At 55.2% G+C, this 15,815-nt stretch overlaps 1 protein-coding gene across 1 annotated transcript in view; it reads left to right on the top strand.

Moving 5' to 3' along the window:
- The first annotated feature begins 6,936 nt into the window (after window positions 1-6,936).
- The window catches only part of LOC119106441 (ornithine decarboxylase), a 15,905-nt gene continuing 7,026 nt past the window's right edge, over window positions 6,937-15,815 (top strand). Inside the window, exons 1-5 of the mRNA XM_037230089.1 lie at window positions 6,937-7,131; window positions 8,809-8,947; window positions 9,263-9,419; window positions 11,930-12,026; window positions 15,447-15,523. Coding sequence (XP_037085984.1) covers window positions 9,318-9,419; window positions 11,930-12,026; window positions 15,447-15,523 — 276 coding nt within the window. The 5' untranslated portion in view covers window positions 6,937-7,131; window positions 8,809-8,947; window positions 9,263-9,317. The remainder of the gene's footprint in view (window positions 7,132-8,808; window positions 8,948-9,262; window positions 9,420-11,929; window positions 12,027-15,446; window positions 15,524-15,815) is intronic.

Genomic DNA, 15,815 nt, shown 5'->3' with positions numbered 1-15,815 from the left:
GGAGCAGCTGATGCGAGAGAGGGACCTCCTTTAAGTGCATAAAGCCCTTCACAAACAGCTCAGCCCGCTGACGATTAGTCGCATGTTTGTCCCTCGATCCGTAGTGCCCCACCGGGCCACCCGCCCATCCGAGGCCGAAGCTCTGGAGCTGCCGAGATACAAACCCTCGGCCAAGCACAGGGCGTTTCGGTACCGTGCTGCCACCTCGTGGAACCAGCTGCCTCCGGCCGTCACTGGGCGTCCAACACTGTGCGCGTTTCGTACGTCGCCGAGAGCATTGAAGGCCTAACAGCCGCTTGCTCTGTGCTTGTCCGCATTGGTTTTTGGAAAGCTCCGGTGGCCGACAATTTTTAATTGCAATGTGTGTATGTGTCTGTGGATTATTCTCACGACTATTGTCGCTATTTTATCTTGATACGTGCATGCATCGGTTTGGAGCCTGTTGTTTTATGCCTCGCAAATGACTCCGCTCATCCTAAAAGATCATACTGCATGGATGGGCTAAAGATTCAATGCGATACCAATCCACCACAAAATACCTCCAGACATAATGGTAATCTATGCGTATATTTCACCTTTTAATCTGCAAGAGTGAGCTGCGCCTGCACCCCTCAGCTTCACAAAATAGTTGTGTTTAAAAAAACAACTGTTGCTCATTGACTAGCTTCCAATGTGATTGGTTTGACCGCACGAATGGGTTTTAAAAGGATTTATTGTAGGCTATTTATGTAATATATAATATGCGCGTAATTATACATACATATATATATATATATATATATATATATATATATATATATATATATATATATGTGCATATACACACATACACACACACACACACATATATATATATATATATATATATATATATATATATATATATATATAAGCATACAAGATCCGAGTTTTACCCAGCGGCGGATCTAGACTTAGTTTTTGGGGGAATGGCAGGCGTGCTTGAAGAATGTCATTTGAAGCACATAGTGGCCATCACACCCACACGCATACATCCTCATTGTATGTTACTGTAATGCTTCGTTCGCTGACACAGGTTTACTACTTTATACTTGAATCAAACAGTTGCTTGCAATAATGTCAACCCAAGAGGCTCGACATACAGCTTACAACAGCCACACGGCCAGCCGCGCCGCCCCACAGATAACAACCCGCGCAATGACCGTCGCCCCATACGCAGACGCCGCAGCGGTGACATGACCAAACACAGATTCATGAAACTTCCGCTAGGCGGCCGAACAACCGCGGTTTAACGAAGACTACGAAAACCAACTCTCAAAACACCTGAACACGACATTCCTTCCCCTACGAAAATCCATAACGCTCTTGGGCACGCACGCTCCGTCCCCAACGCCTCAGAGCAGCGCCACACACATCACCATTATCGTCGCGCACCCGGTCCAGCTTATCGCCAGGGCCGCCCGTTACCACCAGCTCCGCTCCCGCAATCGCCCCTGCATCCGGCCGCTCCTCAGCGTCTCCCGCTGGCTTTGCATCCGGCAGAGATGACGCTGAGCCGGCCCAGCCCGGAGAAAGCCCCGGCTCCACCTGCACAGCTCCACGAGACGATACCGGTACCGTAGCCACAGCTTCGCCATGAGCGACCGCCGCCGCCGACGCAGCACGACCAGGTGCTACCGCCGTCTGCACTGCCGGCGCAGCGCTACCAGGCGCGACCGCCATCGTCGCCGCCGCCGGCACACGCGGTGCAACTTGCTGAGGCGACCAGGATGCACTCTTTTGGCTCCGCTGGTGCTCCGGCTGATGCCCCACAGACAGCTCAGCAGGATGCTTCGTGGGCTGATGATCAGGTACAGCCGTCCAGCGAGCGAGACGCTCGACGTGCACCCTGGTACCGCAGTCCAGTTCGTAACTAGATGCCCCTCGGCGAAACACGATCTGCCCCGGCTCGGAGAATCGATGGTGCCCCTTCCTCGGCCGGGGTACCAGGCGGTATCTGACCTAGTCCCCGACGTCGCACGAGAGTAGCCTGGCGCTCCTCGTGCGGTCAGAGTACTTCCGCTGATACTCCTGCCGGCTCCGCACTCGTGTTCGTACTACTTGTTGCATCTTTGTCTTGCTATGAAGCGACTCAGCGGCTGCCGCTCGGATTGCTTAATATGCCGTTGTTAATATAATGGGTTGATAGGCCGCGGCAGCGACTCAGCGGTAGCTTGGTCCTCAGTCGTCTGCCGCGCAACAGCACAGGTGGGCTTACTCCGGTGGTGGCGTGCGGCGTGCTCCGGTACTGCTGTAGGAGCTTCCGCAGGTACTGGGCGCGGTCCTCGTCACTCTGGTCCACCACCTGCAGTGCTGACTTCATAGTGCGGGTTGGCTCGCTCCACTGCACCCGACACCGCCGGGTGGTACGGGGTCGCGTGAATCTGACGAGTCCGTACACTCTGCAGGTACTCAATGAAGGCTCCGGACGTGAAGTGCGTCCCGTTAACGCAGGCCAACTCTTTCGGGTGGTCTTCTCGCGAAGCGATGACCTCCAGGAACTGGATAGCGGCTTCTGAGTTCGGTTCTGCACAAAACTCTACCTCGATGTACTTGGAGTAGTAATCCACCAACACTTGGGTACCTCTTGGGTAGCCCCCTAGGGCCCATGTAGTCCACCCCGACCTTGCCCCATGCCGCTTGTGGCAAAGGTACGGGCTCCATCGGCGCGCTGCGCATCGGCGCATCCGCTCCTGGCCGTCTTGTATAGCGCTGAGCAAACGTCGCAAGCTCTGACGGCAGCCTTCACCTCGGTGTCCATTCCTGGCCACCAATAGGCTTCTCTGGCTCGCTGTTTAGATCTTGCAATCGCCTGGTGGTCCTCGTGAGCTGGTTCGATCGTCCTGGAGCGCAGTCTTGCCGGGACGACCACCCGCTGCGCGCGCAGCACCGGGTCCGCCACCAGGCTGGGCCCATCTCGGCAACGGTAGAACAGCTGGAGCTCCTCTGGGCAGTCTCTGCACCGCCGCGGCCACCGCCCCCCGAATCTGCTCCATGAGCTGGAGTGGCGGGATACCGCCTTGCCTCAGCCGGCTCGTCCCTCCGCACGGCCTGGAGCTGGGCCGTCACCGCTGCCACCGCCACGGCGTCGTCTTCTTGAGCCTCCTCAGACCGGCCCGGAAGTCCCGATAGGCCATCCGCTGGGTTGTCCGAGCATTTGACGTGCTCGACCGTGAAGTCGTACGCCATCAGACGTGACGCCCACCCGGCGATCCATAGGCCGGCTCGACCCACACCTGGTGACGTCATCAGGGTGCAGAGCGCAGCATGGTCCACTCGAGGGCAGAGTGACCGTCCCACAGATACTTCATCCACTTCTCCACCGCCCAGGCACACGCGAGTGCCTCCCGCTCCGTCACGCTGTACCGTCGCTGTGCTGGGTTGAGACTACAGGAGGCAAAGCTCACTGCCCTCTCCTCCTCTGGATGCAGCTGGGACAGCACTGAGCCGAGCCCGACGTCGCTGGCTTCGTTGGTGACCCGAGTCGGCAGGGACGGGTCGTACATGGCGAACACCTCGCTGGTCAAGACACTCAGTCGTACCGCGTCTATCACGGCCGACAGGTCCGGGGTCCACTGAGACAGTGGCGCCCTCTTCCTCAGCAGTCGCCGCAGAGGCTCCACCCGCGTGATGTAGTCCGGCACGAAGCGACTGTAGAAGCTGAACAGGTCGAGCATGGTCTGCAGGCCCTTGAGCTCAGCTGGAAGCTGCAGCTCCTTCAGGGCCTGAACCTGGCCTTGGTTCACAGCCACACTCCGTGGAGAGACGATGAAGCCCCAAAACTCCACTAACAGTTATCTCATCTTGCACTTTGCCATGTTGGGGTGGCGTTACTCTGCTGGATACGCCTCAGGACAGCAGAGAGTCGCTCGTCGTGCTCACGTCGAGAGCTGCCCCAGACGATGACGTCATCCAGGTACACTTGGACAACCGATAGACCACGAAAGATGGCTTCCATCACCTTCTGGAAGGCCTGCGGGAGATTCTTCAGCCCATAAGGGCATCTCCTGAAGCGCATCAGCCTCTGATGTGTGAAAAACGTTGTCAGCGACCTGCACTCTGGGTGCAGGTTCAGCTGATGGTAGGCCGACTTCATGTCCAGGCTGGAGAACATGGCTGCTTCCTGAAGCTGCTCCAGCGTATCCTGCATATCTGGCAGGAGATAACCGCTCGCCTCTACCGCCTTGTTGACCTACCGGAGATCCACGCAGAGGCGCAGGTTGCCGTTCCGTCTCCGGGACACCACGATGGATGAGATCCAGAAGGAGGAGTCCACTGGCTCAATGATACCAGCCTGCTGAAGTTCCTCCAAAAGAGCTCTTACCTCCTCCCTCAGAGCAAACGGAAGAGGTCGAAGTCACTGCTGCACTGATGAAACTCCTGACTTCAGTTGCACCCGGTGAACGAACCCAGACAGGCAGGGCGGCCTGTCGGGATCCTGCTGATTGACTGCATAGACAGCCCGCGTATAACCGACAGCTGCAGCACCTCCTAAAGATCCCTGTCCAGCAACGGTACTCGAGCATTCACCACGCGTAGGACGCCATGGGAGCTCCTGGCGTTTCCGGCCTCCACACCCACTTGAACTACACCTTCGGCTGGAAGGGATGTACCGCCACACGCCTGGAGGCGCACTGCAGTTGGGAGAAGATGTAGATGCAGGAACTGCTACTGGTACAGCTGCAGCGGCTGAAACTGGTATTACCGATCAAATCGTACAACTCTGATGCAAAAGTAAGTGACAAGTACAAAAACATAGGGTAAATATAGTTCCTATGAGAGCAGTTTGTCGAGGGCTGCCGCTCGGACAAGCTGCGTGGGCGCCTATGTGGGGATCCAGCCCTGACTGTATCTCGGGTGCTTGAAGTTGCAGCGGCTATGGACCTAGCAGTGGAGCGCCATAGGCTAGTTGGTGGCCGTGCTGACAAACCTGTGTCATCACAGCCACAGCTGAAGGTGGCTGGTGTCATGGCTCGGAAGACGCCTGTAGGTGCAACCCAGCGTTTCAACTGTGGTGGCCCACACAAAGCAGCAGACAACCACTGTCCTGCTCGCGGATGCAAGTGCAGGCAGTATGGCAAGTTGGGAATCTACGCGAAGTTATGCAGGGCCCAGCGGTCAACCAGGACCAACAGCAAGCCAAAGACGGCGAGGGCGTTGGGAATACTGGCGGTCGACACAATAAAGGAGCAGAAGAGCCTGTAGACTGGGGTGAAGGTGGATGGTCATTGGTTGCGGATGCTGGTGGACACCGGCTCAGCAGTGAACATCATGCCGCTGCAGTTGTACCAGAATCATTTCCTGCATCTTCCTCAACTCCCTACTGCAGTGCGCCAGCAGGCGTATGGGGATGCATCCCTTCTAGTTGAAGGTGTAGTTCAAATGGATGTGAAGGCCGGAAATGGCAGGAGCTCCCATAGCGTCCTATACGTGGTGAATGCTCGAGTACCGTTGCTGGACAAGGATCTTTAGGAGGTGCTGCAGCTGTCGGTTATACGCGGGCTGTCTATGCAGTCAATCAGCAGGATCCCGACAGGCCGCCCTGCCTGTCTGGGTTCGTTCACCGGGTGCAACTGAAGTCAGGAGTTTCACCAGTGCAGCAGTGACTTCGACCTCTTCCGTTTGCTCTGAGGGAGGAGGTACGATCTCACCTGGAGGAACTTCAGCAGGCTGGCACCATTGAGCCAGTGGACCCCTCCTGAATCTCACCCATCGTAGTGTCCCCAAGACGGAACGGCAACCTGCGCCCCTGCGTGGATCTCTGGTAGGTCAGCACGGCGGTAGAGGCGAGCGGTCATCTCCTACCAGATATGCAGGATACGCTGGAACAGCTTCAGGAAGCAGCCATGTTCTCCAGCCTGGACATGAAGTCGGCCTACCATCAGCTGAACCTGCACCCAGAGTGCAGGTCGCTGACAACGTTTTTCACACATCAGAGGCTGATGCGCTTCAGGAGATGCCCTTATGGGCTGAAGAATCTCCCACAGGCCTTCCAGAAGGTGATGGAAGCCATCTTTCGTGGTCTATCAGTTGTCCAGGTGTACCTGGATGACGTCATCGTCTGGGGCAGCTTTCGAAGTGAGCACGACGAGCGACTCTCCGCTGCCCTGAGGCGTATGCAGCAGCATAACTTCACACTCAACATGGCAATGAGCTTTCTGGCAAATGGAAAAAAAACTGTGAAAGGCTCCTGACTGATAACAGCGACCTAGCACGCTAGCAGGATCCCAGCATCAGTGCAGAGCCTTCCGAGCAAACGCAAAGAAATCAAGGGCAACGCGGAAGGCTCCTTTACGATCGGAAGGACACTGCAATGGGCATATAGGCCCCCTGGAAATAGTTAGGGCCCCTGTACGGCACAATAAAGTTAAAAATCCCCAACTAGTATTTTTTCAATCACTGACGATCTTTTTCTCTCTTCCCGTGAGCCCTTCACTTTCGCTTGCAACTGTTCTTGGTCGCCTAGAAATCCAAAGATGTCAAATTTTGTTACGTTTTGTGTTAAAAATTCTACACCTGCTCGGTCGGCTCGGGCCCGTTCGAAACCTATAGGCCCCTTCGGAGCCCAAGGGGGGCCATGACCCCGTGGTCAACCCCTCTGGATTCGCCCCTGCCCTGGATCCGCCCTTGTTCGTACCCGTCTACTAATGGTGACTTTCAAGCATTTTGCCCAGCCCATCATTTTGAGAAATTGTCACCCATGCCTCCACCCCTACCATGGCTGCGGCTGTGCCTCTGCTGTAAAACCTTAATACAGAGCCGTCTACTGATGCTGTCTATTTACGGTCCGCCAACGGAAACTGAAATTCAGGAGCTAATTTCACATCTAGTATGTTTCTGGTACTAAGCTAAAATGCTTGCCCCGGACTCTATACTACCCATCTTCTATTACCCCAACCTTGATTAGAAGCCCACGGCGTCTGTCCATGTCCCTGCCATTTTTGGTGGCGCTCTCGCAGAGGGCGTTTTGTCGGTGTTGGGGGCCGTCTTGAATCGAAAATACCAGCGTCTTTTCTCCTCCGACCTTTTTTTCAACGTGGACCCTAAATCCATAAAATTCCTCTCTTAGAGAAAAACACTCAAAAGAGGTGGGAAGAGGATAACTTCGCTGAGGTGAGCCATCGTGAACGCGATAAGCTGGTAAACTGCCTGTGATGTACAATTTTGATCACATTCCTTAATACCTAATGACATAGTGCATTGGCAAAAAGCTTGTGCACATGCTGACATTGTAAGATAAACCACCTGGATTTTGTCTCTTATGATTTGAGAAAGGTTTGCAATGTTTGGTGTGCAGCTTCTGCCAGCTACGGCTACTGTGGCATGGTAGGTACTTTTAGGATAGCTGGCTAACATTTTCAAACTTTGAAATGATTGCATCTGTTGGATGGCCAAAAATCGCATATGCTTGCTTAATCTGTATGGTTGGGGATGCAGCACATGCAAGGTAGGGACTACTGATGAAACAGTTAAACTTATAGATATAGGCCACTTCTGGTGACATTTTGAGTAAAACAATGTTTTAAGCACTTGAACTGGAGCAGAATGAGACTGGTTAGTTGGGACAGCACTGGCACAAGGCTAGGAGCCTTTGTCATGCCATTTCACTCCTATGCACCAGTAAGAAATGAAGCATATGTGATATGGGGTTTAATTCCCAGCACCACCTTCCCTTCCTGCCAGGGTGAGAAGCAGGTGACACCATGTAGCCTATGCAGCTGATTGTGCCAACAAGCACCAATGATGACAAAACATGAATGGTCTTGTGGTATTTTTTATCTGCCATAAGCTTTCCCCACTTTGTTTGAGCATGGGGGATAAAATCAACTGGTATTGGTTTACTTATCCTCATACTCATTGTGGCTGTTTAACTTGCACTTATGTGGTAGGTAGTATATATGCTATTAAGTGTTTGTATGGGATAGGAAATACAAATTTTTATTGTCTACCCAGTTGGCCAAATGGTACATGGTCCATACCCAAGAAACCTCAAGTATGTTTGCACATATGTTAACTGCTTTATTATTATTCCTCAGCCTGTTGGGTATAATGTATTTGTGAAAGCAGCTGGTACACATTTTTTCTCAGCTGTGTTATTGCACACATGTCAATTTTTTACACAAAATAGTTTCTCATGGTCATGGAACTGATTGCTGTGCCCATCCCATAATTCTACATTTCTGTTGCAGCACCCAGTAATAAAATATCATATTGTTCATCATAACAGCATACTCTGATAGATTCTTTGCAAGTATAAGGCAGTTAACATTTATTGCAGCCATCTTATATGGACATATTGGTAATGTACATTGTATGGTCCTCACAACTTCATGTTCAAGTTAATTATGTTGATGTGAGAACCATAGGGTGTATGTGACTGTTCCAGTAACAGTTTGTGGTATATGTGATTTCCCTGTAAAAGTTTGCTTCTGCCAGCAAGCAGCCTCTCCTGGTCCATGTGGCTGAATGTGTGCTCCACATATGTGTGAATAGGCCAGGCAGAGTGGTGCCTAGCCCACTCAGACCTGATCAGGTTCTGAATGTGTGTGCTCCACATATGTGTGAATAGGCCAGAGCAGAGCAGTGCCAGCCCACTCAGACCTGATCAGGTTCTGAATATGTGTGCTCCACATATGTATGAATAGGCCAGAGCAGAGCAGTGCCAGCCCACTCAGACCTGATCAGGTTCTGAATATCTGTGCTCCACATATGTGTAGGCCAGAGCAGAGCAGTTGCCAGCCTACTCAAACATTATGGAGTTCTGAATGTGTGTACCCCACATGTGCGCAGGGCAGAGCAGAACGGTTGCCAGCCTACTCGGACCTGATCGGGTTCGTGCTGTTCACCGTCAACTCGTGGCTGGTGCCGAGTGGCCTGCCGCCCTGGTTCTGACGCCCCCCGGACGACTAGACCGGCCCACAGTTGACAGGTGAGTTCATGTGTCTGGTGGCACTACCTCCAGCTGCGCCTGGCACAGATGGGTGCTGCTGGTCCCCAGGGGACATGCCACTGAGCGTAGGTAGTGCTACTCCCAGCCAGCCCCTCAGGAAGGTGCGAGCCACAGAATGTACATGAGAACGAATCGATCATGTTGATTCTTCCATGAAATGTCGGTTTTCATAGACTCATTCCATAACTTCACATCCAAAAAGAAAAATACAGAAGCGTTACCTCACCGACCATTTATTTCTGCCTCGTGGTTTGGGAGTGAGTTGCGGTTAACGGGCGCCTCCTTCCGTTCCAGACCGTCCTCGACGAAGCTCGTTTTGCTTTCCCGTCGCTAACCCACTTAACCCCGGATGAAGCAGATCTCTCCGCAGCAGGCGGCCGAGGTCATGGTGGTGGATGTCCCCGCCATGACCCCGGCCGTCTGCCAACAGATCGTCTCGCAAATCTCTCAGGTGAGTGGCGAGGTGTCCTGCCATTCAACGAACACCACTCGACTGTCTCGTACGTCGGGCAGGAGTAGGTCAGAGGTCAGAGCAGTCGTCGAATTCAGAGGGGAGGGGGAGGAAGTTACTTGTTTCCTAGTCGTGGAATACGCCCGTTCAAAGTTGGAAATATGTGTATACTAGGTTACACGCGAGCGCTGTTCAACAGCGTATGCACGCAACATTTCAAACAACCTTTATGTTTGCTGTATGTGTTGGAGTTGAGCAGTCCCCTTTTGGAACCGCAATTATTCCCCCGTTTAGTAGATCACAATGGAATGATTGATTACAGGCAAAATTAACTCTAGAAGCAATGCAAGAAGTAATAATTTTGGCGTAGTTCAGCGTGTTCCCACAAATGCAGTAATGATTGAATATGTTTGCGGGCATGCATGTCAGCCTTGTCAGCAACACTCCCTGAATGTTTTGGGTTTCGGCTTGAAACCATTGCAGCAGATGAAGGTGCCCCAAGACGGATTCTACATTTTTGCATGCTCTTTATGATACAGCGATGAGAACAGGGCTGCATTTTCTCTCCACACTCGCCTTAAAAGTCTCAGAGCCAGGTCAGGACCGCTGAAGCTTATTTCCCATCTCGGTAAATCGCTTATGTATTTGGGGGGCCCATCCCGTTTACTCGGTGACTGGCTGGATGCCACCGAAGAGAATGGTAGCGTTTCCAGGACACGCGCGTTTTCTCAGTTTCGACCCCGTCGGGCGGGCAGCATTCATCTCCAGCCGCGCTGTCGGCTGGCAGTACACGGCGCCGGCTGAGGGGAGGGGTGGGGGGGGGGGGGTTGAAGGGGCGTGACGCTCCGTGCCTGCAGCCGCGGCCAGTGACCGCCCTGCTTCTGCCGTCGGGTCCGCGGCCGAGAGAGTGGTCTCCGTGGCGGACTTTACACCCGATCGGCGATCTGTCGGGCGGGGTCTGGCCACACGAGGCGTTCCGTCCGCGCGCCGAGCAGGGGCAGCCACGAGGCGTCTCGTCCGTGCGCCGAGCAGGGGCAGCCGCGAGGTGTTAGGTCCACTCGCCGAGCAGGGGCAGCCACGAGGCGTTCTGTCCACACGCCGAGCAGGGGCAGCCACGAGGTGTTAGGTCCAAGCGCCGAGCAGGGGCAGCCAGGAGGCGTCCCGTCCACGCTCCGAGCAGGGGCAGTCACGAGGCGTTCTGTCCACGCTCCGAGCAGGGGCAGTCACGAGGTGTTCCGTCCACACGCCGAGCGGGGAAGGGGGGAGGGGAGGGGGACTTCGCATGAGGCAGACTTTGTCCCTCGCTCGTGTTGTTTCTGTCAGTGTTACGCCAGTTGTGTAAGCGCGCCGCTTGTAAGATGTCATGCATGCATCAGTGGGTTCGCTCCATAGCCCCAACGGCTTGGCCTGGTACCTCTAGAGCGGTATCAGCTGTACCGACCGCGCCGCCGGGCGCCGGGATCAGGCTCGCGGAGTTAACTGACAGGAAGTCAGCTTTGGTTTGGGTTGGTATGCAGCTCCTTTTCAGAACACGTTGACTTTGTTAACAGAGGAAACTGCTCTACGTTTTCCCTAGCGCTGTTACTATGCCTGAAACGCGATTTAGATCTGCCCCGGCCGTGGTGACCAAATGTGTACCTACCTCCTAAAGATCGGGTTTGGCGATAGGCTTTCGGGCTGTCCCTTCACCACAGCCCCCACGACTGGTTCCACCTGCATCGCTCCGGTGAATGGAGCTGCCTTTCCCGTAAAAAAAAAAATGTTTGGCGGGCGGGTGAGAAATGTGGTCGTTCCAGTTTTATTTGCTGACCGATAATCTAATACTTGTAGTATAGGAACTCGCATACGTTCAGGGGCTTCATTTGGACGGCGTGGGACTGCCGTGAGGTTTGGATCTGCCTCCATTGTGCCAATCCCTCAGCTCTCGAACTAGAGGCACAGCTCGGTTAACTGGCGTACGCTATGCCACAAAAAAGTAACTGAATCAGCCGACGGGTATCCGCCAGTGCCCTGTCGCCGCCTGGCCCCCCAGTCCTCGGCCGGCCTTGGACTCTGGCTGTTGTCACGTGGCGGGGTCGTGTCTTGGATCTGGCCGCTCCAAATCGAGACGCCGCTGGAGAACGGCCCCTGTCCGGCGTTAGCGGTGCCACGTGGTGCCTGGCAGCAGGCGGAACCACGCTCTGGTGAACACGGCGCCGCGCGGACTGGCGCTTCGCACGGGGAAAATGCCAAAGGGCTCCGTCAAACCGTCGCAGAATGCCGGCTTGATTGCAACCATGTGAGACTTGCACTGATTTGCGTTTTTGCCAGGATAGAATTACGTACACTGACGCCCTCCAGCGTCGGTCATGTCGATGCGACTTTCCTGCGATGTTTCCCGATTCATTGTATCACACGGATCACTCTCACTTATGTCGTGCATGCGTTCACCCGCGGAAGTATCGCGCTTGGAGTGTCAACTCTTCGGCTGTTACCCCTGCTGTTGGATGACATTGCCTCTTCCTTTCCAGGAAACTGAAGAGGCATTTTACCTGTTTGATGTGGGCGACGTCATTCTAAAATATAATACCTGGCTGGAGAAGCTCCCGCGCGTGACTCCGTTCTACGGTGAGTTCATCAGCCGAGGCGCGGCGAAGCACTCAACCAGCGAGCATCTGCCTCGTCTCCTCCCTTGCGATTCTGTATGGTCGGTGCCAGGGTGTGGCCCATGCGCACTGCTGGTGGCGACCCTTGAAGCCGGGGTCGGGCCGGCTCACCGCCGTCGGGCCAGGCGGCGATCGATACGACCGGCGGCGCCGGGCGGCGCAGTGGGGTTGTCCCGGACACGGCTGGAGCGCGTCTCAGCCGGCTGGTCGCTGGCGCACTGGACGGCCGGCCGGCTCTGCGGCGGCGCCGGGCGGCGCAGTTGGGCTATCCCGTACACGGCTGGAGCGCGTCTCAGCCGGCTGGCCGCCGGAGCACTGGACGGCCGGCTCTGCGGCGGCGCTGGCTTTTTCGTCCGTAGCGTTTTGACGATCGGACAAGTGAACGTTATCCACCGTGATTTGTATGCGGTAACGACACAGTCGCCGGCTGAGCTTATGTGGCTTCGCCTGCCTCTCACCCTGGCAGGGAGGGCGGGCACAGAGGGGAATCGAACCCCGTGCCGCTGGCTTCCCAGAAGCGCAGCTTAGCCACTACATCGCTGGTGCCCCGTGCTCGTTAGGCAGATGTTCTTGACCGCGGACGTCTGCACGCCCGGTGTTTGTGTGACTGTTGTTGGTATGCACCAATGTTCGTATCGTAACTGCTCGCTGCGGAGGGTAGACGCTAATGTTTATCCAGAGGCTCGTCAACGCCAGTGTTCGTATAGCAGATGACTGTAGACGTAAACTGTCGCTGAGCAGACGTTTTCATACTCAAGATAAAACGTAGGATGAGTTAATGCAGAGCTGTTGAAGAAAGCTACGCGAGTGAAAGCAGCGGTGGCGTTGTTTTCTCCTTGCGCCGCAAAATTTCCTCAGGACATTGGCCTTAATGCAATGGCCTAGTGAGATGTAAGCACCACCATGGGTTATGTTATGAGCGCGTTTCAGTCCCTGTCGTTGGGGCTGGAGCCAAAGCGCAAAATTGACACTGTTTGGCGCGTTCGGGATATCCGGGTATTGAAACATTGGCTTGGAATCGGAATGTTCTACCCTTCCTTGGAACAGATGAGGGAAGGAGCTTACTAGGTGTAATCTCTAACTGGATTTCAAAAGCTGATCGCGTTCGTTTGAGTGGGTGAAAAATCTCGCCATGGCTTCTTCAAATACGCTTGATACGTGTCCCGTCTGCTATGCCAGGTCGATGCTCGAGTCCTTAGGGTGATGGAGGGCACGGCTATATTTCCGATCTTGAAAAACATGTTTTGTTCCATCTGGGTCCAAGTTACGATCATTGACAATACCAGCATTTGCGCTTACCATATGTGCTGTGCGAACATGAGCACTTACGAGCATATTCAACATCCATTTACACCCACAAACACTAGCGTTTACAAATCACTACCATTTACTAGCATCGTTGTTACGGACGGCAGCGACTACAAAGCCCAGCTTTACTAAGCTTTGTCGTGCGTTCGGTGCTGCCCGGTGTTGTGCGCCGCTGAGCGGAGTTGCGGCGTGCCGGCGTCGGACCGTCTGGTCGGCCGGTCCACTCCGTGTCGGCGCCGCTGTGCGCTGCTGAACGGAGTTGCGGCGTGCCTGCGTCGGACCGTCTGATCGGCCGGTCCGCTCCGTGTCGGCGCCGCTGTGCGCTGCTGAGCGGAGTTGCGGCGTGCCGGCGTCGGACCGTCTGATCGGCCGGTCCGCTCCGTGTTGGCGCCGCTGAGCAGAGTCGCGGTGTGCCGACATCGGACCGTCTGCTCGGCCGGTCCGCTCCGTGTCGGCGCCGCTGAGCAGATTCGCGGTGTGCCGACGTCGGACCGTCTGATCGGCCGGTCCGCTCCGTGTCGGCGCCGCTGAGCAGAGTCGCGGTGTGCCGGCGTCGGACCGTCTGATCGGCCGGTCCGCTCCGTGTCGGCGCCGCTGAGCAGAGTCGCGGTGTGCCGACGTCGGACCGTCTGATCGGCCGGTCCGCTCCGTGTTGGCGCCGCTGAGCAGATTCGCGGTGTGCCGACGTCGGACCGTCTGATCGGCCGGTCCGCTCCGTGTCGGCGCCGCTGTGCGCTGCTGCGCGTCTGTGGTCGGCCCCGACCGCCGTCCGACCGCGCGCCCGCGTCGCCCCGGTGTCGTGCTCCGACGGGCCTGCGCTGGCGACGCCGGGTGCAGGCGTCACGCGGGGGCAGGCCCCAGCCCAGTCAGGTCGCCGTCCTGTAGCGATGGCGCGCCGCGGAGGATAGTTCGCGCGGAATGGTTTGTGTGTGTTTTGTCAATGTCGTGTGCACATGACATGACTCCGCAGCGCAGGCGCTGGATGGGAGTATGCGGGTACGACGTTACACCCCAATGCACTTCCCAAGCGCTATCCGCGGGCGGGGGTCATAGATTCATCGTGGAAGTCGGTGCTGTGTATGGCGTTAATTCCGCTGTCGTCGATCTCTGGGAACCAGAAGGGCTCCTAGAAGTAGACGGGCTTCAGTGCCGGCGGGCCTTTCCGGAACAGCCTTGTATACCACCCGAAGAACGTGCTGAACGGGACATGTTGCTTATGTGCGGGTGCAGCGTACAATAGTGTTTGGGTCGTCGCGTCCCTTCTGTTTTTCCAAAGCGTTGTCCAGCAGAATACCAGCATATCTATTCCGCGCTTGTCAGACATCCACCGGTCGACAATATGAACAGGATTCATAAGCCCAAGTGCCCATCGAATGCAGCACCACTGGTCTGCAATGAACATAAATATTGTTTTGCTCTGGTCGCACTACCGTCACGCTACAAGATTCGATACAAAACGTATCATAACTATGTCATGGCATGTGGTTCTCTGTCCAGTCGTCATGATGTGTATTGTTGGGTACAATTGTTGGTGATTTTTACAGTACCCGGCCGTGGTAATTGTGCTTAGGCCACGTCCTAACGGCGACTGTTTTAACTGCGAAAATGGTGGCCTGCCACTGGTCAGCCGCCTTGAATGCTCGTCACGTCTCACGTCCACGCCTACCCTGCGAGCTGCCAGGCTATGAAGCCGCACGTCCCACATGCTCGCCACGTCTCACGTCCACGCTGACGCTGCGAGCTGCCAGGCTCTAAAGCCGCACGTCCCACATGCTCGTCACGTCTCACGTCCACGCTGACGCTGCGAGCTGCCAGGCTCTAAAGCCGCACGTCCCACATGCTCGCCACGTCTCACGTTCACGCCGACCCTGCGAGCTGCCAGGGTCTAAAATCGAAAGCAAACGTCACATGTTGTATGCTTTGCAAGCACGGTTGTAGCTCCCTCTTGGGATTTGGTCCATGCACCGACACTTGATGATCGCAAATGTTTAGATTCTGGTGGGAGTTCTTCCGAAAGGTCTGAAGTGTTGGCGAGCTCGTTCGACTCGGAATGAATGAAGGCCTCCGGTTTCAGCGGTGAAATGCAACAATCATCCGGTGGTGCTGCAAGTTCTCAACGCCCTCGGCGCCGGGTTCGACTGCGCCTCTAAGGTTTGGGATGTGGTGATTAGTGGAAGAGTCAAAGTAGCTTCGTATTGCATTCTGGGCATGCCTTTCGTGATCGAGGTGGAGGCCGTTGTCAACAAGGCTAGACAGATGGCCAAGCTTGATTATGTATGCCAAGTGATAGTTCACGTGTACTTCTGTGACTACCGGAACGTCTGCCTGGTGGCATTGCTGCCTAATGAAGAATGGCTCGCTCAAAACTGTCCGTTGTCGTATCTAGCGCTGCAGACACATGGACACGCCGTGCAAGTCACTACCCAGGCGCATGTCGGCATAA

Source organism: Pollicipes pollicipes, unplaced genomic scaffold (genome assembly GCF_011947565.3).
Source record: "Pollicipes pollicipes isolate AB1234 unplaced genomic scaffold, Ppol_2.1 Scaffold_6138;HRSCAF=7277_pilon_pilon_pilon, whole genome shotgun sequence".
Classification (NCBI taxonomy): Eukaryota; Metazoa; Arthropoda; class Thecostraca; order Pollicipedomorpha; family Pollicipedidae; genus Pollicipes; species Pollicipes pollicipes.
Note: the sequence above shows the minus strand (reverse complement) of the source record. Positions and strands in the feature narration are given on the sequence as shown.